General features: G+C 32.7%; 3 protein-coding genes across 3 annotated transcripts; 1 reads left to right on the top strand and 2 right to left on the bottom strand.

Annotated features, from left to right (window-relative positions):
• Positions 1–14,545: 14,545 nt before the first annotated feature.
• Positions 14,546–15,917, bottom strand: LOC106796446 (uncharacterized). Its single transcript, XM_014768731.1, has 3 exons — positions 15,552–15,917; positions 14,836–15,423; positions 14,546–14,677 (listed from the first exon to the last, which is right to left on the bottom strand). The coding sequence occupies exons 1-3, from the start codon at positions 15,915–15,917 to the stop codon at positions 14,546–14,548; spliced, it is 1,086 nt and encodes a 361-aa protein (XP_014624217.1).
• Positions 15,918–16,547: 630 nt separating this feature from the next.
• On the top strand, positions 16,548–17,157 carry LOC112999762 (uncharacterized). Its single transcript, XM_026126036.2, has 2 exons — positions 16,548–16,866; positions 17,005–17,157. The coding sequence occupies exons 1-2, from the start codon at positions 16,714–16,716 to the stop codon at positions 17,155–17,157; spliced, it is 306 nt and encodes a 101-aa protein (XP_025981821.1). The 5' UTR covers positions 16,548–16,713.
• A 141-nt stretch (positions 17,158–17,298) lies between these two features.
• Positions 17,299–19,806, bottom strand: LOC100813166 (S-adenosyl-L-methionine:benzoic acid/salicylic acid carboxyl methyltransferase 3). Its single transcript, XM_003547916.4, has 4 exons — positions 19,732–19,806; positions 18,926–19,330; positions 18,516–18,770; positions 17,299–17,854 (listed from the first exon to the last, which is right to left on the bottom strand). The coding sequence occupies exons 1-4, from the start codon at positions 19,804–19,806 to the stop codon at positions 17,477–17,479; spliced, it is 1,113 nt and encodes a 370-aa protein (XP_003547964.1). The 3' UTR covers positions 17,299–17,476.
• Positions 19,807–20,725: the final 919 nt, after the last annotated feature.

Genomic DNA, 20,725 nt, shown 5'->3' on the forward strand with positions numbered 1-20,725 from the left:
TATTATTATTTTAATTTCTATTTCACTCGTTTTGGGTCTTATGCTTTAATTTGTGCTTCTATGCCTTTGATGGAAACTCATACCACACCCATATATTTACATATAAAAAATAAACATATTTTAACATGTGTTTTTTTTTTTTTATGAAATACATTACTTTTTAACATCTAAAATTGTGTATGCTTTAATATGAGTTATTTTATTGAATATTAATTATGAGTCTTATATGCAACAAAAAATATTTATGGATTTATAATAACAAGTAGTTTTATAATGTAATACTAATACTGCTCATTTATCACCTTTAAAATAATAATAGATTATAAAAACTATTAAAAAGAAAAATAAATAGTTTTCAAATATTTTATTTGAAATATATATAATTTTTTTTTAAAAAAAACAGTATGTTTGTCTAAAATGGGAAAAGAATGTCAGTATTTTCACAACAAATACTATAAAAATAAATATAATAATTTATTGAACATAAAAAATAAATAAAATTCTTAAATATTACTATTTCTATAATCAAACTCTTAAAATAAAAGTATTAGTTAATCAAATATTAAAAAAAATTAAAATAAAAAACATAGGGGGGGCCAAGGCCCCCAGCGCAACAATACAAGCCCGTCCCTTTTGCACGGAAGCTCTTTTCTTCATAAGGTTTTATTTTTGTGGCTATCATCTTTGCATGTTTTATCCCATCGTTGTCATTTGTCAATTATTGACATTATTAGAGATTATGGTAAGGATCCAACTAACGAATGCCAGGATGCCACGAACTACATATTGAAGTGATGACTGATCATTAAGTTTGGATTGGATCATTTTATATTTAAAATAATGATTATTTTCTTGAAAGAATATTTTAAGAAAATATTGATAATTCGATAAGTAATTAAAGTGTTTCTTATTTGTGGTTTAAGTTTAACATTTATATCGGTTATATATATATTAATTTTAATTTTAATGATTGTTTATTTATCTATTGGTTATTGGTTTAATCATATAGGATCCGATTTCTGCAACTTTTTGCTATTAAGAGTTAGATTAGTGAAAATATAAGGATCAAGACTGAAAAATATACAAGAAAAGTATTTTAATATATAAAATTTATAAGACTTAAAGCTTATTTAATAAAAAATGAAAGAGAGGCTAATAAATTATTATTGTTGAAATAAGAAAATTTTGTTTTTTGAAAATTGGAATCATTAAAAAAATGATTTTTTATTTGAAATGGTTCCTTTGCTGCTGCTTCACATTGATACAAATGATTAATTAGCACAAATCAAACTTAAAATTTTCTAGCACCAAGTGTACGGATTAAGTTTTTTTTTTTTTATAAAAAATTTTGTACGGATTAATTGACACGGACTATTTTATCTTAATCAATGATATGACATCTGAGTATAAATTAAAGTTTTCGTAAAAAAAAAGTTCAGGTACAAAGTATGTGTTAAATACTAATATTTTTTCCATAATATCTATTTAAAATAAAATTGTTGCATGAAAAAATAAATGTTATTTATTATATATATATTTTTTAACTGAACCCGTCGTGTTGATATTTAATTGAATTGATTAACATGTTTAAAAATAATGTGTACGTGTATTATTTAATTGGATCAACAAAGTTTAATAATTCTTATAATACTTTTAATTAAAATAAATCAAATAAATGAACTACAAAATTATTAATTTAAATAATTGATACCAAAATCTAAAAAATTACTCAAAGATATCTTAGGAATTTTATATACCTTAAGAATTTTATTCCTAGAAAAAGATTAATCATCTATTAAATTATAACATAAGGCTCAGAAATCAGAATCCTCCCGTATTAAAAAGGAACGTTATATCTTTTTGAGAGAGCGCGGGATAAAAAATGAATTAATTAACCCTAATAAAATAAAAATAAATCCAATTATATCTACAAAATCCGTCATCCCAAAATAATTTCGTTTTAGGCTGTTTTACATATTAAAAAACTAATAATCATATTAAAAAAATTAATAAATAGATAAAAAATAATAATAATTTTACAAGACTAACTTTATTAAATTGAAGAGTAGTATTGGTATTACATTACAAAGCTAAAGTAGAATTTATTAGGCGTATTATTTAAAAAAATATTATATTGAAAAACTAACATAAACTTATTTTGAAATATATTTTTTTCTTTCAAAAAAAAATGTAACTCTTATTTTGAGATCGAGGGAATAGTATTTCTCTCTCATGTCATGGAAACATTCTTTTTTATGTAACGGTATGAATTCATTACACAAATAAGTCATTATATTCTTCACCCTATTCATTACACAAGTAAGTCATTGTAATCCATTTTTGATTATGAGTTTTTTTATTTATTAAATAAGTAAGTTCATAATTTTTAACTTATCAGAAAATTATTTAATATTTAATACAAATCACAATTATAATGTTGATAAATATATTAATTTGAATTACAATAATATTCTAGTTTGTAAGATAATAAGGAAACTTTGATAAATTAAAGTTTTTTTTTTTAATTTAATGATTTGTTTTTAAATAATTTTGATAATAATAAGAAGTAGGAATTGGAAAAATAAAATTTTGAGAAAAAATTAAGATGGAAAAGTAAAAGGTTTAAAAATGTGCAATAAAATAAACTGTCATGAATTCATAAAAGATGAAAATTAAATATATACATAATGATCTGTTGGATCTTTAGTTAATTTTTTATGGTATACGTAGTTGGTCCTAAAAATTGATTGTCACCAATTTTATGTATAGACTTCTAATACTAGTAGTGGAATTATATGATTTCGACACATGTATATGGATATCTAAATATATTGATATAATACCACGACTAAAAAACTTATTTTTTATGACACACATTCTAAGACGGTTATACGAAAACAGTTTTAGAATGTGATGCGGTAACATTTTTGTAATTAAGATCATTGTATTTAGTTTTTACAACGCACATTCTAAGACGATTATGAAAATTCTCTTTAGAATGTGATATGGTGGCATTTACGTAATTATTGAAAACTTAAACTACGACGGGTTTGAAGAAAGAACCACCTTCGTATTGGTTCCTATGTTTACTAAGTTACTAACCCTATTTATTCTCGTTCATCTGTCAACCACTCCACCCCCCGTCGCACCCCACTCTTCCCCTCCAAACCTTAAAGCGTGTATCACTCCCTTTCTCAGTCACTCACACGGTGCCATCGCACACTTCAGAGACCCCACCACCGATCGTCCAGCCGCTCTTGCTGTTGCAACACCACCAAGCCCTTCAAACCGAAGCTAGGGTTTCCAAGCTAGCGTCCGAAACAACAGTCTCTCCCACCTCCGTGATCGCGTTTGAGCACTGAGCTTCACAGAGCAACGTCGACGAGCTAAGCAGCTCTGGCGCGTTCAAGTTCTCCACCCGAAATGACAACTCCAGCGATTTGTCCGATTTGGGGGGAAGTTCGAGAGTGCTGGAAACTAGAAGCTCCAATACCATTGAGTTTTGGGACAAGTAAAGGAGAAGTTCTGGCTTGTCAAGGGTTTTGGAAGATGGAAAAGAGAGTTTGGATTTCAACGAGTTTAATTAGCAAGATTAGGCGTTCAGTGAGTCCATGCTGAGTTTGGAGTATCCATCAACTCGGGTTTCTTCTCTCAAGGCTGAGGATATCGATGCCAAATGTCCCCATGTTATTACTTTCGATGTGGACACTTATGTGCTTCAATTGACAGTTTTACCGTGCAAAACTACATATATTGAATTATTAATTCAGATTGTGTTTTGTAGTTTTGGGAATGTACATAAATGGTGGTGCCTCTGGGAGCAATTGGGCTTTTGAAATCCTTTCGACCCATCTTCCTATAATCTCGCTGCATACCTATGGTATCTATTATGCTTTCTCATGTTGCGTGCATCTCTTACAATGTCGTCCACTTCTCTCACTCTCTGTGTTCAGGAAAAAAAATTGAAAATATTCCTCAACAAAAACGGCATCGACTTCTCCGATTGTTAAAACCTAGGTCTTTTATTTTTCCTTAATCTTTTTTTAATTCCACATTTATCTTTTCTTACACTAACACTATAATTTTCTAATAGAAAAAGAAACTTACACTGCAAGTTTTTGGGCAGACTTGTATCAATGACCAATGTCAATTTCCAGGATCAATTCCTTTAGAAAGGTAAATTCACCATTTCGTTTTTGCTTTTTGCTCTTGTACAGTTGATACATTTTGAAGAGTTAACACCTTTGCTACTTTTTAAGGCTATATTTACTGGCAAGGATGGGCAGACATATGGGGAAAGGTAACTTCTTTTCTTTTTTTTTTTTTTTTGGATGGGGGAGGTATTTGTCCCTTGTTTCCTTCCAGCCAAATGTTATTTATTACAAACTTCTTTCATTTGTTCCTATTAGGCTGGAACGAAGCTTGTATGTTCTTTCCTATTCCTGTCAGTTCCTTCTAAATCTTCAAATTCTTTGGGAGAACAACCCTCCAGTCTGGCTAGCAGAACATTGCCTGACTACGTTGAGCATGGGATAGTTCAGAAGCTTCTCTTAGTTGGTTGCAGTGGATCTGGAACGAGCATTATTTTTAAACAGGTGATTTCTTACTTGATTTGTGAATGAAGTCATGTTTAAATTTCTTTTGGATTTATTAGTTACATTAAATTGGACAAAATATGGTATGTACTCCTGTAGGCACCTGCTACCATAATAATTGTTTCTTAATTCTCTTAAATTGAAAGGAAAGAAACTTCTGAGTTTTCTAAACACTAAACATGAGTATTTTACCTAGTTAATCACAATAAATTATGGACATTGGACAGTAATAGTTTGAATCCTGCAAAGGTTACTGTAAATGTTAATTGGATGCACATTTATGTTACTCTCTTTTGTATAATTTGGTATTTCCTTGTTTAGAAAGGCCAATAATGGCAATATGTATTCACTCTCACGCACTTGTCAATGAAGTGCAAAAGCATAGATACATGCTAGATAGCCCTGCTGGCACAAATAATTGTGTATACTTCTAAATTTATCCCTAGTTGATATATTATATAACTTGGGACATAGAAATTAACATATCATATGTCATTAAACTTTTAGGTGACTCAGTCATCCTGATACTGAACTTTAGAGAAACATAGCATATTAAGAAACGTGAAAAGACATTATAAAGTACTTATGCTAATAAGAATTCATTGAACATGTTATTTGATTGAACCAAAATTTAAATATGTGATTCTTTACTAAACAAATGCCTTAATTAATTACTAGCCCAAATTACAACTTTATTTTATTGCAGATCAATACTGAGTCATCATTTCCCGTATCACTACTCATTATATACATAAAAATAAAAAGTGATCAATTATCCCAAAATTAAGACAAACAAATTTGCTTACCCAAAGAGATCATGGCATTCGATGGTGTGGTGGTTGAAGGATGCACTTTGGCTAACCAAGATGGCACAAGCCGTGCCCTTCCTATAACACAAAGGTATCTTGCTTGGCCTAACATAGCAACCAAGAGAGAAGCCACTATTCCCAAACTTGCACCTAATATATATAATGGCTTGAGATTTTTTCTTATTAGGCATTGTTTCTGCTTTGGTCTTGGCTCTTGATCTATTTGGTCCTGTAGGTTTTGGTCTCTAATATTTCATTATATTTCTCTCAGTTTCCTTCTTGGCCTATAAGAAAGTAGAATCCCAAAATGACAAAAGTGCCCGATATCTTATTTTCAGGTTGACAATCGCATGGTTGCACAACTACTTGAGAGTATACTATTCATAATTGATGTTGTGCTTCCCATGCTAGGGAAGTTGCCTCCCAGTATTGTTGGGGAACTCGAGCAACATTTGAAACAGATTATTGTCGGGCATTCTTTCTTCGCAGTTGTCCATGTCTGTATCAAGTACTTATGGTTTCTTATCATTGTTTAGTTATGTTAGCTATGTTATTTTAGTTTTGTTCCGCTTTATCCTGGAAATGAGCAGCTGATCGATTCATGTGATGCAGAGTTCTTAAATTTTTCCTCATCATTAACAATTTATAGTTGCAGCATAAGTTTTTTATGTATAATGTGAGAATATTTAAATATTTTTCTTATGTAATACATTAATACCCTCGCAAAAGCATGTTTCTTTCAACAATTTTTTTTTATTGTACTTTATGAAATGTTTCTGAAAACCTTGAACTACATCTAAGATTCTTATATGTAATTATATTACGTGTTACTTTTGTGGATTAGTATTTTTAGGAAATTTGTTTTTCTCCCCTTTAACAGAAGGGAAAATGCTTCACCTTTCAGCTACTTATGGATCTTATTATTTTTTCTTTATCAAATGCCTTTGCTCTGTGAGTAAGATGTCTGGAAAAAGGGTTGTTGTAGTTGAACAACTTATTCAGTTCTTCTTCAAATGTTGTGATACTCAGAAAGTTGATAACAAATAGGTTTATTGCAAGAGTCATGTTAAAATTTATGTTTTGATTACTACATCTGTTATTGATCAGATTTTATTCACCTGTAATTCCTAGCAATGTTTTTCAAATTATTGAAAACCTGAAATTGTATACGGAAATCATTGAGTAGCTGTGTCCAATTTGGCAGATAATAGAATGGAAAGAGTTTGCAACTTTCTTATACATTAAGTCATGGGAGTAAAGTTGGATTTCTCATGAATCTGGAGCAATTCTTATCAAATGTACTAATGTTAACATCTATTTGATTTGATGATAGGTAGTTAGGTACCAGACATGGTGCAATAGTCCTCAAGGGTCTCAAATTAGAAATATTCTAGCGGTGAAAATCTATGATCATGTAGTGTTGCCTAGATCCAATATGAAGCTTTAGCCAAATCAAAACCAGATGTGTTGTTGTTCTTTGCTGGAGTCATCCCAACTTTGTCTCATTCTGAGTCCCGGTGCTCGTATTCTTGGTGGTGGGATAGCCACCTACCAAAGAATTCAAAATGGCTTCAGGAAAACCTTGCAGGTCTCTTTCTCCTTGTATTTATGTGTTTCTACAATTATGCTAGAGGAATATGAATATATATATATATATATATATATATATATATATATATATATATATATATATATATATTGTTTGAACTTGTTACATTTTCTAGTTAGGAAATTGAGACCACAATAGAGGTCCATAAATTTTGTATACTAACATGCGTGTGTATTGTATTTATCTATTCCTCCAAATCTTTTGGATTGATGGAATGAGGTAAAGCTAGTAGTAGAAGCTATGATAGCACAAAAAAAAAAATTCAAATTCTAAGTCGGTTACGTAAAACACGATCTTAGAATGACATAGCTACTAAGGCGGTTATTTGTACAACCGATGTAGAAAACAAAATACAGTGTTACTTTTTTAAGATGATTATTCAATAACCGATCTATAAAGACAGATACAAAAATGCATTTCTAAGACGGTTATACACATAACCGATGTAGAAAGCCAGATAGAGTACTGCATTTCTAAGATGGTTATACGCATAACCGATGTAGAAAGCAACACACATTCTAAGTCGGTTATGCAAATAACCGTCTTAGAAACACTTATATACTAAGACGGGTTGAAAACTGACGTTATATAGTCCACCAAATTTTATAACACCTCTATTTAAGACAGTTGAAAATTGTCATAGAATGACCCCAATAATCGACTTAGAAAGTCTTATTTGTAGTAGTGTACTAGTAACTATATTTGTATAACTTCTCCATAATTGTGTCAAATAATACTTCAATTATAAAAAATACCCTATTCTCCCGGGCTTTCCAATTTCTTGTGCACGAATGAAATTATCGAAATTATCAATCCCAATCAAAATAACTCCATTCGATTACACAATCAACTTTCTCAAGCTTTTGACCATATTTTGATCATTTTTGAAGGAATTATTCTACTCATCCCGAGACAAGTACATCAAAATAGAGTTTTCATAATTTGATCAAATTTTATAACAGAGGTCATAAATATTAAGGTTAATTTTATAACATTAATACTCTCTTTTATTTATTTATTTATTATGGTTAAACAACCCAAGACAACACTTATTTTGAGAAGAAGAGGATATCATATTATGGAACACTTATGTTTAGTAAGGTTATGAGGAGCTTAATTATAAGCTCTTTTGATCAAAGCTTTTGTTTAACAAATTTATTTTAGTAGCCTATTTTTTATAAACTATTTTAAATAACTTATTTTCACAAGTTACTTGAATTAACTTATGAAAAATAAACTAATTTATAAATTATTAATTAGCTATTTTTCTTCTTCTCAAAGGGACGAGCAAAACCTTGCTAGAGCATCATTGGCCAATATCAAAGGCATGAGTTAGTTTTGGTTTTGGTTTACTACATAGCAGCCACAAAACTTGGAAGTGAACCTATTTATATACTACTACATTTATTTTCAACATAGCTATTCCTCCTTACTTAAAATTTGTAGCATTGTTTGTTGTAATTCTATTTATATTATTGATATTAATAGAATTGCTATCTCTCCAAAGTTACAACATGGTGGTAAGCCCAATCTCCCAAGTCCCAACCAAACTAGTGCAAAGGTCAATGATAATGTCATCATAAAGGTTAGGCATTACTAGTACAACAAAAAGTGCAAGATTCTTCACAACTTCCTCATAAGTGAATCAACTCTTTTTGCATGATATTGGCTTTGTGTATTATGGCAAAAATCCATTCTCTTCCATGAGCCTTGGCATAGTGAAAGGCACACTCAGCTACCCTTAAACTTGCTTGAAGTGTAATGATTGACAAGCATGCACTATTCAACGATTGTTAATGAATGACCCTTTTTCCAATAGGGGTGGTCATTCGCCCTTTCAAGCCAATTGCAAGAATCCCAAATCATAAATTCGTGAACAATCCCAGGTCATAAGTGATGTCACATCTAACACAATTCTTAAAACATGTCTTTAGTTCACTTTGAATCAACATTTAAATGTAAATCAGATAATTGAATATTGCCTTGTTTGCACACGATGTGAACCATAAACTTAACCATGCATGCAACCTATATAAGAACCGATTGAGTTGAATCTAATAACTGTATAAAATATTCAAGAATTATGTCACTATATAGTAGGCACACATGAATTTGTTGGTCAACAATAACATATTGCTTCAACAATAATACTGATTTTATTTTTCCCATAAGTTAGACACATTATTGTACAATCATTTGAATACATGGAAACTGCAGAATATATACATAAATTTTGTCACTATATTTTAAATGATTGCACACATGAATCTAATAACTATATTGTAGGCACACATGAATATGTTGGTCAGCAATAACATACTGCTTCAACAATAATACTGATTTTATTTTCCCCACAAGTTAGACAAATTATTGTACAATCATTTGAATACATGGAAATTGTAGAATATATACATAAATTTTGCTGCCTCTTCGAAGACAGAATCAAAGATATAAAAATATGGAAAAAGTACAGATACTTTCTTGTTAATGCTCTCCCTCCACGACTTGAATGCAGGAATCTATAATTGCACTTCTAACAGGATCCTGAGAAAAAGTTCTAGAAAAAAGTTTAACATTTTCACACTCAACCAAGCAGAAGAATGAAAGCAAAATCAGAAAGAACCCTAAAAAAAAAGCCAATTCTTAATTAAGCAATTTATCTATCTTCATTCAAAACCGAATCCATGCAATTTGAATTCAAAATATAAATACAGAGAATCCACTCAAAAAAGGCATAGACATGAAGTTGATTGTTACAAAGAGGAACAAATTTAAAGCTGCGAAGGAGGTTACCGTTGAGCACAAAGTAATGCTTCCGAGAGAACCAAAGTCGTCTTACTAAAAGGATGATACATGATTATTTTTGTAGTTGCCTCTGAAAAATCAAATATTAGATACATGAAAACCAAAGAATAGTTATTGCATATGATATACCAAATTATCATGCTTAAGGTTCCACTCAACGGTTCTTCTCTGACAAATTCTAATCCATTGTCTTCATAGTAATTGACAACATCCAAATCCAACTTAGAAGGATCCAATCAGAGAGAAAAAAGACAACTTAATATTCTTGGTTATTTTAAATAAGCAGAAATTTTCCCGTGGAATTATCAGTTATTTTACTTGCCATTTTTCCTATCAATTATTTTCAAAAAAATATTAAATATTCCTGTAGACATTTTCTGCAACAAAATCCGTAGGAACCATTAAAAATTCTTGGAAACTTTTTTTTTTTTTCTGATTTTAATTTGAAACAAATACTCATATTATTAACAAAATGGAAGCAAAATTTGGAAACTTTTCAGCAGAAAAATCACATTTTTCTTTGGATAGTTAGGAGTAAATAAGGAAGATATGGAGAAAGATCAAGTAATAGAATCAAATGGTGCAATAATCTCTTCCAATTTCCAACCTCATCTGTACAACAAGGATTTTTCAGAAAATCTACTGCTATGTTATTCTACCAAGAGGATGATCTCTTGAACAAGTAATTGATCGAGATCTTTCAATTATCTATTACTTGCTACATGGGATCAACGTTGATGTCAACTATCTTATATTAAGATATTTAGGCCAAGTCCTGTACTCTAGCAAATCCCACACCTTATCCTATGGAATGTTACTTACTTTAAGAGAGTATGAGGTGCCTCCCATGTTGAAATTGTAGAATTTTAAGTCAAAAAATAAGATGCATTTAATGCATAACGGGATTTGAATTTTTACCACTAAGGTGAAGCTTATTTTACTAGATGAAACTTATTTGAATGGATGCATGAAGAGTTATTTTTGTTTTAACTTCCAATATAACTTATTTATTATAGTTGATAACAATCTTCATTATAAACAAATAAGAGAATTAGTTGAGACAATACACATGAGAAGAGAGTTTGTGAGAAGAGAGATTGTGAAACAAAGTCACTTTGTTGAGAGAAAAGTGTCTTTGTATGAAAGTGTTATCACTTTTTGTAACCATTGAGTGGGGTACTCAGGTTTGTAGAGTGATAACACAATTTAGGATGAGTTGCAATATTATAATCTTTGTTGTATTCTCACAATCTTTTGTTAGTGTGTAATTTTGTTTATGAAAGCGTTGATTACCTAACAGTGGTATTAGAGCTATGACCGAGAGCATACAATGGTTCGAGATACTGTTGTTTGATGGAAAATTAAATTTTATGATTTGGCAGAGTACTATTCAAGACTTTTTGGTGTAGCAAGGTCTTGGCCAGGCAATAAAAGATGAGAGGTCAACTTTTATAAATGAAACTGAGTGAACTAAGATCCAAAGGAAGACTATAAGCATGATTCAGTTAGCCCTTGCTCCTGAGATAAAACACTACATGTTGAAGGAGAAAACACCCAAGGCCTTATGAGAGAAGCTCGAGAATATCTATGCATCAAAGTCGCTAACCAATTGCTTTTGTTTGTAGATGCAGTTGTATCAACTCAAAATGATGATGTGAGGAGATCTCCATGACCACATCATCAAGTTCAATTAACTAGTAAACCAATTGTTGAATGCAGATGATAAACTCTTTGATGAGGAGAAAACATTGTTTTTGTTGACCTCACTACCAAGGTCCTTCAAAGTTTTAGTTCAAATGTTGCTTGTGGGAAGTTCAACTTTGAATTTGGATGAGGTGGTCGCCGCTCTTAAAGAAAATAAGAGAATGATGAGAATTGGAAATGTTGATTATGAAGACCATGCAATAGCTGTGGTGGAGTCTGAGTGAGAGAGGAATCATTCAAGGAGACATGATGGGCCAAGAGGAAGATCAAAATCGCAATCGTGTCCGCAGCAAGATATGAGTAACATATAATGTTACTATTGCGGTGTGAATGGTCATGTGCAAGTGAGGTGCAAACAAATGAAGGAGGACTTGAAGAAATTAAGAGATATGAACAAAGATGGCATAAACTTTCAAGCTAATGTAATAAAAAGTGTTGAAGATGAAGATGATGTGTTTTTGGCAAAAGACGAGGTTGCTAAAATAAAATGGGTGATGGATTATGCTGCCTAAAAGCATATTTGTAGAGATTGAGAGATGTTGGACACTTTGAAAATCAATGGAGAATCGACCATTTTAAGTTAGGAAATGGTGGAAAAATGATGGTTGAAGGCATAGGGAGCGTGAGGGTGAAGCTCCATAATGGTGTTATTTGAACTTTCTCAAATGTGAGGTTTGTACCTTCTGCTGTTGTCAATATGATTTCTATGGGGAATATGACATTACAAGGGCACAAGTATGTTGGTTCAAAGTAGGGATGCAAGGTGTACAAGGGAAGATACTTTGTGTTGCAAGGATAAAAAAATAAAGATAACATTTACTATTTGGATGATCAAACCTTGAAGAGGTACCATGATAGCAAAGTGAAGAAGAAAGTGATTTTTTTAATGTTGTAGAAGTGTTGGTAGATAATTCCGTTGGAGGGGGAATTTGTTCACTTTCAAATTGATCGAATGATATTTCTCTTTTGGCTTGAGGGAGAGAATTATAGAGTTTCAAGCCAAAAGAAAAGGTGTATTTAATGCATAGTGGGAATTGAATTTTTATCACTAAGGTTTAGCTTGTTTAAATGCAAAGTGGAAGATTGCATTTTACTATATGAAACTTATTTGAATGGATGCATTGGAAGTTGTTTTTGTTTCAACTTCCAAGAAAACTTATTTATTATAGTTGGTGACAATCTTTACTATAAATAGAGAAGAAAATTAATGGAGAAGATACACATAATGAGAGAGTGTGTAAGAAGAGAAATTGTGAAACAAAATCACTTTATTGAGAAAAAAATGTCTTTGTGTGAGAGTATTATCACTTCTGGTGATCATTGAGTCAAATATTCAGGTTTGTAAAGTGATAACACAATTTAGGGTGGATTACAATCTTACAATATTTATTGTGTTCTCACGATACTTTGTAGGTGTGAGTAATTTTATTTGTGAAAACATTGATTATCCAACAAGAATCTACTAGTGAAGAATATACTTTCTTTGGAAAAGAAAACATAAAGAATATAAGGTTAGGAAATCCTCATGTGAAGAGTAAAAAAACATAAGAACAAGGGTGTTGCTAGGTGCACCCAATGTTATTGTTGGTGCACCCAACATCCTTTAAAAATTCCATAATTGCCCCTGCATTTTTTCCTTTTACGGATCAAGTTGATCCGTAAAAGACTTACGGATCAACTTGATCTGTGAGTCCCCTACGGATCAACTTGATCTGAAAAAGACAGGCGGATCAAGTTAATTCGCATGAAGCTTGCGGATCAAGTTGATCCGCGAGTCTTCTACGGATCAACTTGCTTCTACGGATCAACTTGATTCGCGAGTCCCCTACAAATCAACTTGATCTGTCCTGTCTTTTGCGGATCAAGTTGATCTGTAGGGGACTCGCAGATCAAGTTTATCCATAAGTCTTTTATGGATCAACTCGATCCGTAGAACACTCGCGGATCAACTTGATCCGCACTTGACTGAATTTTATTAAAATTTAAACTTTATTAAAATAAACAGAATTATCATTAAAGTAATTAATTAGTAATAAATAATGTAGATATGTTTTAAATTTTAAATAATATTTGTAATTTAGTAAGGCAATAATAATATAACATTTCTAAATTACTTACTTCCATTCATAATATTTCGATGAATTTCAAATGAATTTGGTATAAATTTCGGATCAAGTAATTTAAACATAATTGAAAAATAACACTAATATTATTAATCAAAATAACTTAAAATTTACAAAATGCTCAATCAAATATATTGTCCAAAACTGGTAATATCTAAAGTGAGTAAACTATTGCTGATCCGTGCGCTGCCTACGTCAAGACCTCACATACACATTGCTGTCTTCTGTGACACCCCTGGCAATCCTGAGGCATTTTAGGATGACCTCATGTGTCGATGTGCCTGGCGTGACTTCATTTAGGGCGAGATGATGCTCCAACATGTCAGCGATCGAATGGCAAGCCTCATGTTAAATAGAAAACAAACGAATTATACAAATTAGTATTAAAACAATTGAAGTAAATGACATACATATAACCAAATAGTAACACTTAGCACTACATGTCTGGGCTCGTCGGCATCAGAATCCGCATGTGTCGATGCTGGTGCTGGCTCCTGAGGGATATGACTGGGCTGCGTCGTATATGCATCTCGGGAGGATCTGATGTCTGTGGTGCAGTCATGAGTGGATGCGATATCACGAAGAACCAGTCGATGTAGTCGGTCGCACATTGACTTGGCACAAAACATATGTCACTTGCTGGCGCTAGATGGTCTGTGTAGTGCATCCACCTATCGTCTACGACATCAAATGACACCCATGAATTGACAGGGTGTGCTGGAATACACTGGATGTAGCCGAACTAGCGCACAACCCTCTCCGGTCTATATCTGACAACAATAGGCCCCTAGCGGAGCTGTCCTGAGAAAGATGAAATCGGATGAAAGTCCTGGACCGGTCGGTGCTCCGCATATGGCATCCAGCAGACATTTGGAATCCTGAGACGATCCAGGCATTGCCTTACGTCGCTATAGATATCTTCTTGACAATATTCTTTGTGGCAATCCATCGACACGCACGTGGTGACACCTTATCATAGTCCGGATCAGCATTGCACTCTTCAACTGACGGAAAGTGCTCATATATCCAACACTACAGAGGTTACATCAAAATCATACAAATTTCAAAATGAACGCGTGAAATAAAATACCCTCATTAAAACATTTTTGTAATTAAATTATGAAAAACATCTTAATTACTTGTAACAATGTGATGTAACCAACAACCTGTCAGTTGGTGCTGATACTGACATCATTAAGCTGATCGTACATATGGACGAGGCCAACAGCTCCCCATGCATACCTCCTAGTAAGAGTGAGGTCATGCAGGGCGTATAAGTGTACAACATGAACATGGGTTGCACTCTTATTAGCAAAAAGAGTGCAACCCAGAAGATGCAGAAGATAAGCACGAGCTATAGCTGTCCAGTGCTGGGTTTGACATCTGCACTGGTATACGTCTCGTAGCCACTGCAGGTGTGCGTATAGTCCACCACAGTGTCCTGTCTCGACCATGGCTACCTCTGGTGAGACCATCAGTAACTCAACCAACAGCAGCACTGCCTCGTCGCTGTGCAGAGGCTGAAAGTCATGAATGCGCCAACGATCGACAGATGAAGAAGAGACATGACGTCGTCCAACATGATGGATACCTCCCCCACTGGAAGATGGAAAATACTCGTCTCCCGAGGATATAAGTCCCCGATCACCGGTGTCTACTGAACACGCGATCAAAGGACTTAATTCTATCCCAGCAACCATCTCTTCAATTGTAGGAACAGGCATGCCTAAGTTATGCACTTTTCTCCCGTGGGAGGATAACTTCAACTCAAGACGTTCCTGAATTAAAGTATAAAGGAACAGACAATTTGTTCAAATAATATTTTAAAGTAACAAAAAGCTCAATAAAAAATAATACTTAACAGATAACTTAAATTGAATATTATAAATACCTATCCGGACCATACACTGGCTGCAACATGCTCAGCATACTCCCTAAGCACTGATGGGTCCCTGGGTCCACCAGGAAATCCCTCAAGCTCATCTGCATCATCCTCTGAACCGATATCTTGTGCGTCAGTCTCTGCACTAGTGTCTTGTGCATCAGCATCTACCATGGGCGCATCGCCAGCTACAACAGGCTCAACCTCTGGTACCGCAAGCGAGTCCGCAAGTACATCCTCGACAACAATGACAAGTACCAGTCGCCTGCGTGCCGATGTGGTTGGCCTTCGACGCTGGGGAGCACCGTCAGAATCTTGATGATCCCCTCTCCCCAGACCTATATCAACAACCCTACCTAAGGCATGGCCTAATCCTCTAGTCCTAACCATGATTTGCAAATGCCTACCACCATTTCCATCACTAAACTACACAATTTTATGACAATATTAACTTGTTCAAACAAAACAAAATTTGAAGGTGTAATTAGTTCTTCATTGTTTTTAATGTGTGTTTATATTGTATTTTTTGTGTGGTTCTTCTTATCATGATTTGCTAATTTTGATTTAATGATTTCATAGGTATGAAAGAGCAAGAAAAATGTTAAATCTATGAAGAAACCAAAAGCTGATTCTATAAGTAACTCTGAGGAGGGTAGAAGTCCTGATCTTCAGGGTTGCTGCTCTGAGGATATGCAATAGCACAGTAAATACAATGTACAACATATGATAATACTCAAATATTTATTTGTTTGCAACCCTGAATACATCATACTGTAATTCCTAAATGCTTCCTAGGAATTTGTAGACATATATTTATCTTCTTTTGGAAAAAAAAAGTATGAACTGGGTTTTGATGGAGCTGAGTTTTTGAAATGTGGGCTTTTTGAATTAATGTGTGTGTATTTAGGTCTGAACTAGGTTTTAATTGAGGTGAGTTTATTGGGTATTTGTGACTATATTTAATTGTGTGTAAATATTTATCTTTTTGAAAAAAAAATGTGTACTGGGTTTTGATGGAGCTGAGTTTTTGAAATCTGGGTATTTGGAGTTTTTATTGTATTTGAAGTTGAGTAAATGGATTTATTTTTATATTTTTAATTTTTTGGGGAAAAGATGTAGTGGTTTCATGGGGCTATGGGGATGATTTGGTGTAATGTGGGTATAGGGAGTTTTGGTGGGGTGAAAGATGGAGTTTGGGCTTAACAGTGTTTATGATTTTTTGTTGGTTCAGCATAGAGTGAGATTGGGGAAGTACAAGAGAGATTCAGATTCATCGCAGAGGGAAGGAGAAAACTTGCAGGCCGCGTGGAGCCCTGATGCCAAATTAATCGCTATTCTTGTAAGTTTGTTAGTGTATTGGTATATGATTGGATTTACGCAATGAATGATCAACTTTACCTTATGTTTGAAGGATAAATCTGCTCTTGAATTCATATTTATGTTCCTTGTATTATACATCCATATTTTCCATTTGTAGACATTTGCATTCTTTCTTCACATTTTCAAGGTCCAGCTCTCAGATAAAAGAATACATACTGGTGGGAAGCAACCCTCTGCTTTGTGCCTAGCTACTATTTCTCTTCTGCTTACGGAACAAGTTCCTTTTGCAGTAAAGGATTTGTCAGTGTAGGTTTCCTGCTTGTTTTCATTTTATAACTTTCTTTATCTATTTGAGTTAATGTGATTGAACAAAACTAGTATTGGTATGGATTATGGAATGAGTCAGAAATGAAATATAGTAGACCGAATACCAATTATCATAATCTCACACAAATAATTTTATTACATAATAGTTACTACAAAAGGTACAACATCATACTAGTTTTTTTTTTCTCCAACTTAACATTTTGCTAGTTCATTGCTAGAAAACAAACAAACAAGCAAACAGTCACACCAACCACATTACCATAACAATCCAATTTGAGAAACCATTAATAGATGCAAACTTCTTATGCCTTTTTAGTCAATAATATGGTGACATTGGTGAACTTAGTTTTCTCCTTAGACATACGATCAGCCAAAATTTGTTGGTAGCGGCTAAAAACCTCTTCAATGATAGCTTCACCAAAGTGGCTAACAAGCATTGGTTCTGCCACAGCCCTCATGCACTGTGCCACATTGTATCCGCCATCACTAAGTGAATCAGCCCTTTCAGATTCAAATTCAAGAGCGTTCCAGTCATCAAAAGCATCCCAATTCACTTCAGACACTTCTAGACGATTGATGGCAAATGAACCTTCTTTAAGAACTTCCAATTTCACTTCAGATGGAGATGGAGTGTATTGAGGAATGTTAAAAGTATCTAATTGCTCTTCTTTTATGATTCCCTGCAGCAAGCAGTAAAAAGATTCATATTTCATGCATCTTGCCAAAGTTAGTCAATTATATGTTTGAACAGACGATTAATTTGCATTGTATTTAAAGCATTTTTTCTGGTCTACTATGATAATTCACATGAAAAAATACAGACAGTGTGATTAATAGCCAAAATGAAATTATAAAGAATGTTTATATATAGTAACACACACAATTCTTACGTAATTGATCAGATCATCAAATGTTAAAACAATTCTTATGTAATCCCCAAATTTATTTATTTCAAAGAACAATTAAAGAGCATATAGAAAACATTACGGCTTATATAAAAAAATACAGATAAAAAAAAACTAAATTTGGCGAGAAGGATTGGTTGATATATAAAGATTATTTTTCCACTTTTTGGTATTAAAGGTTGTGCATTAATTATGTTTGGTTTAAAAAACTAATAACAACGTGGTGTTAATACTCAATTTTTAAGGTACTTACGAAAGAGAAACTTCTGCGTCATAATTTTTTTATGACAAAATATTGAACAGACAAGTTTTTCAGTTTACATTAACCGTTACATCAAAACTGCATCATCTTTTGGGGAGTCACATTTTATCAACTTATGAGAAACTGGATCTGTAAGTGTAATAATTCACTAACAAATTACTGGGCGAAGTATACCTGCAAGACCATATCATTAAGAGCAGTAGCCATAAGCTCCCAAATGTAGCCACCATCTTTGCTAGAGGGATCATCGCTTCTTCTTCCCAAAAATGTTAGAACCATACAACCTCCTTTAACTAATTCCTCTGCACGACACTTGAGAAAAAGAGAGAAATCTCTTTGAAATTGCTCGTAGTAAGCTCTCGCAACATTTGTCGGGCTTGTACTGCCAATGTAAACATTGCCCCTGTTGTTGTCTACACCCTCAGGAACCTAATGAAATCACCAACAAGCAGTTAGCTATTTTGCATAATTCTTAAGGCCATAAATGCTAGTGACACTTTCTCTGACACTCCCTAAATCACTAATTTTGATTAGTTTCACTTCTAATACTAATAGAAGTAAGCAATATATATATATATGTGTACCTTAGATAGCCATTGAAGGCTATAAGAGGAATGGACAAAATGAAGACTTTGATTTGGGAAAACCCTGCCATAGAAAGAACCAGGAACCCCATAGAAGTAGCATGGACCAATCCTACTTTCCATTTCATCACGCAACTTCTCTTTGAAGCTATCAAGGGACTTGAAGATGTTGTTGAAGTCATTCCCAGGAAGATCATTCAGAAAGACCTTGTATTCTGGAGATTTATGGTTTAGCTCCCGGCAAAGCTTCTCCACAATTTTGATGAATTCAGACACAACAAGCAAAGTGTTTGGTCCAGAAGAGCAACCCAAATCTGCAACCGCCAAGCTTCTGGGGACGGTGTTGCAATAGAGGCTTGTTATGGCTTCCTCTCTTATGGGCTTTGTCAAACAAATCACCTTTTGCTGTATAAGTTATAATCAATGACACTGAATAATTAGTAATAAGCATATATTGTACTACATTCATGTGTTACTGTCTTTTATCTTTTACACATGTTTGAAATTGATTTTAGGTAATAACCAAAGCCGTTTTGGTTGAGGGGAAGGAGAGAAAAATAGAGAAAATAAATTGTGTGTATTCCTGGTTAATCTCATACCTTCAAAAATTTCTCTTATATTTTTATTCTCTTTATTTTCATCATCTAAACTAAACACAACATTCGTGTTACCCAGATCAAACTTAACTAACATACAATATTGTGGATATTATTAGCATTGCTATTCAATCAAATTTATGTTTATTACTTTTTTATTGGGTAAATTTACACAGGAAGCATGATTTTAAGTTGCATGTATAAGTATACCTGAACAAGGGAGTTGTTTGCATAGCTTGCGTGTCCAACGCCACCGTTCATGTGTAGCACATGTGCTACCTTCATTCTTGTTTCTATAATTTTATCTCTACGTACTTACTCGTTCTATGTTCTTTTACTTTTGTGCTTCTATTCCTTTGATCGAACCTCATACAACACCTATATATATAGACGTGAAAACTGTTTCCTAACAAGAAAAAGTTTGTTTTCTTCCCATATATAATTTTTTTACATAGAGAAATGACGTTTTTCTCGTGGCTATATCCAATTTGCATAAATTATCTCGTACGAAGTGATTGATATTTGATCCCAAAGTGGTCCTTTACAAAGTAGTTCTCTGTTCCCATTGTCAACTGTTGACACCGTCTGAGAGTGCATAAATGATAAGGAAAAAATTAATAGACACCCAAATACTATTACACCATATAAAGAGATAAAAGATAGATAAATATAAGTATTATAATATGAAAGGAAGAAAAAGATAAAGACAAAAATAAGTATTTATTCGATGTTTAAATTTTAAGGATTTCTAAATATTGAGATTCAAATAATTAAGGTATCAAACTTACGATAGCTAATTGAACCATATACAACATGAATGTGAGGACTAAATACTAATTAAGTTTGGATGTGTTTATTTAATATATAATTGTGTTGAAACAATATTTAAAGAAAATATGGAAAATTTAAAAATAAAATTATATATGTTTAAAGTGATTTGTTTATATATTTGAGGCCTAAATTTAACTTTTATATTGGTTTTATATTTTTTTTCATATAGAAAAATTGGTTTCTGTAGCTTTTATTTAAGCACTGAAACTATAAGAACCAAGAGTGAAAACATATACAATAACAAAAATATTCCAATAGATTAAAATTATAAGAGTTAAAATCATTTAAGTAAAAATGGAAAAGACACTAAAAAATTAGTATCGAAATAAGAAATATTTAAATATACTTGGAATCATCAAAAAAACTAATTTAT

This window comes from Glycine max, chromosome 16 (assembly GCF_000004515.6).
Source record: "Glycine max cultivar Williams 82 chromosome 16, Glycine_max_v4.0, whole genome shotgun sequence".
Taxonomy (NCBI): Eukaryota; Viridiplantae; Streptophyta; class Magnoliopsida; order Fabales; family Fabaceae; genus Glycine; species Glycine max.

Bases quoted from the DNA above. Each gene is read 5' to 3' on its own strand.
- LOC106796446 (XM_014768731.1), bottom strand. From the start codon at position 15,917: ATGGTTAGGACTAGAGGATTAGGCCATGCCTTAGGTAGGGTTGTTGAT. The intron at 15,424-15,551 runs GTATGGTCCGGA...ACTTTAATTCAG, and splicing joins CTGAGCATGTTGCAGCCAGT to GAACGTCTTGAGTTGAAGTT. The intron at 14,678-14,835 runs GTCAGTATCAGC...TAACCTCTGTAG, and splicing joins TGTACGATCAGCTTAATGAT to TGTTGGATATATGAGCACTT.
- LOC112999762 (XM_026126036.2), top strand. From the start codon at position 16,714: ATGGAGTTTGGGCTTAACAGTGTTTATGATTTTTTGTTGGTTCAGCAT. The intron at 16,867-17,004 runs GTAAGTTTGTTA...TTCCATTTGTAG, and splicing joins CCAAATTAATCGCTATTCTT to ACATTTGCATTCTTTCTTCA.
- LOC100813166 (XM_003547916.4), bottom strand. From the start codon at position 19,806: ATGAAGGTAGCACATGTGCTACACATGAACGGTGGCGTTGGACACGCA. The intron at 18,771-18,925 runs GTACACATATAT...TGATTTCATTAG, and splicing joins GCCTTCAATGGCTATCTAAG to GTTCCTGAGGGTGTAGACAA. The intron at 17,855-18,515 runs GTATACTTCGCC...TGCTTGCTGCAG, and splicing joins TTAATGATATGGTCTTGCAG to GGAATCATAAAAGAAGAGCA.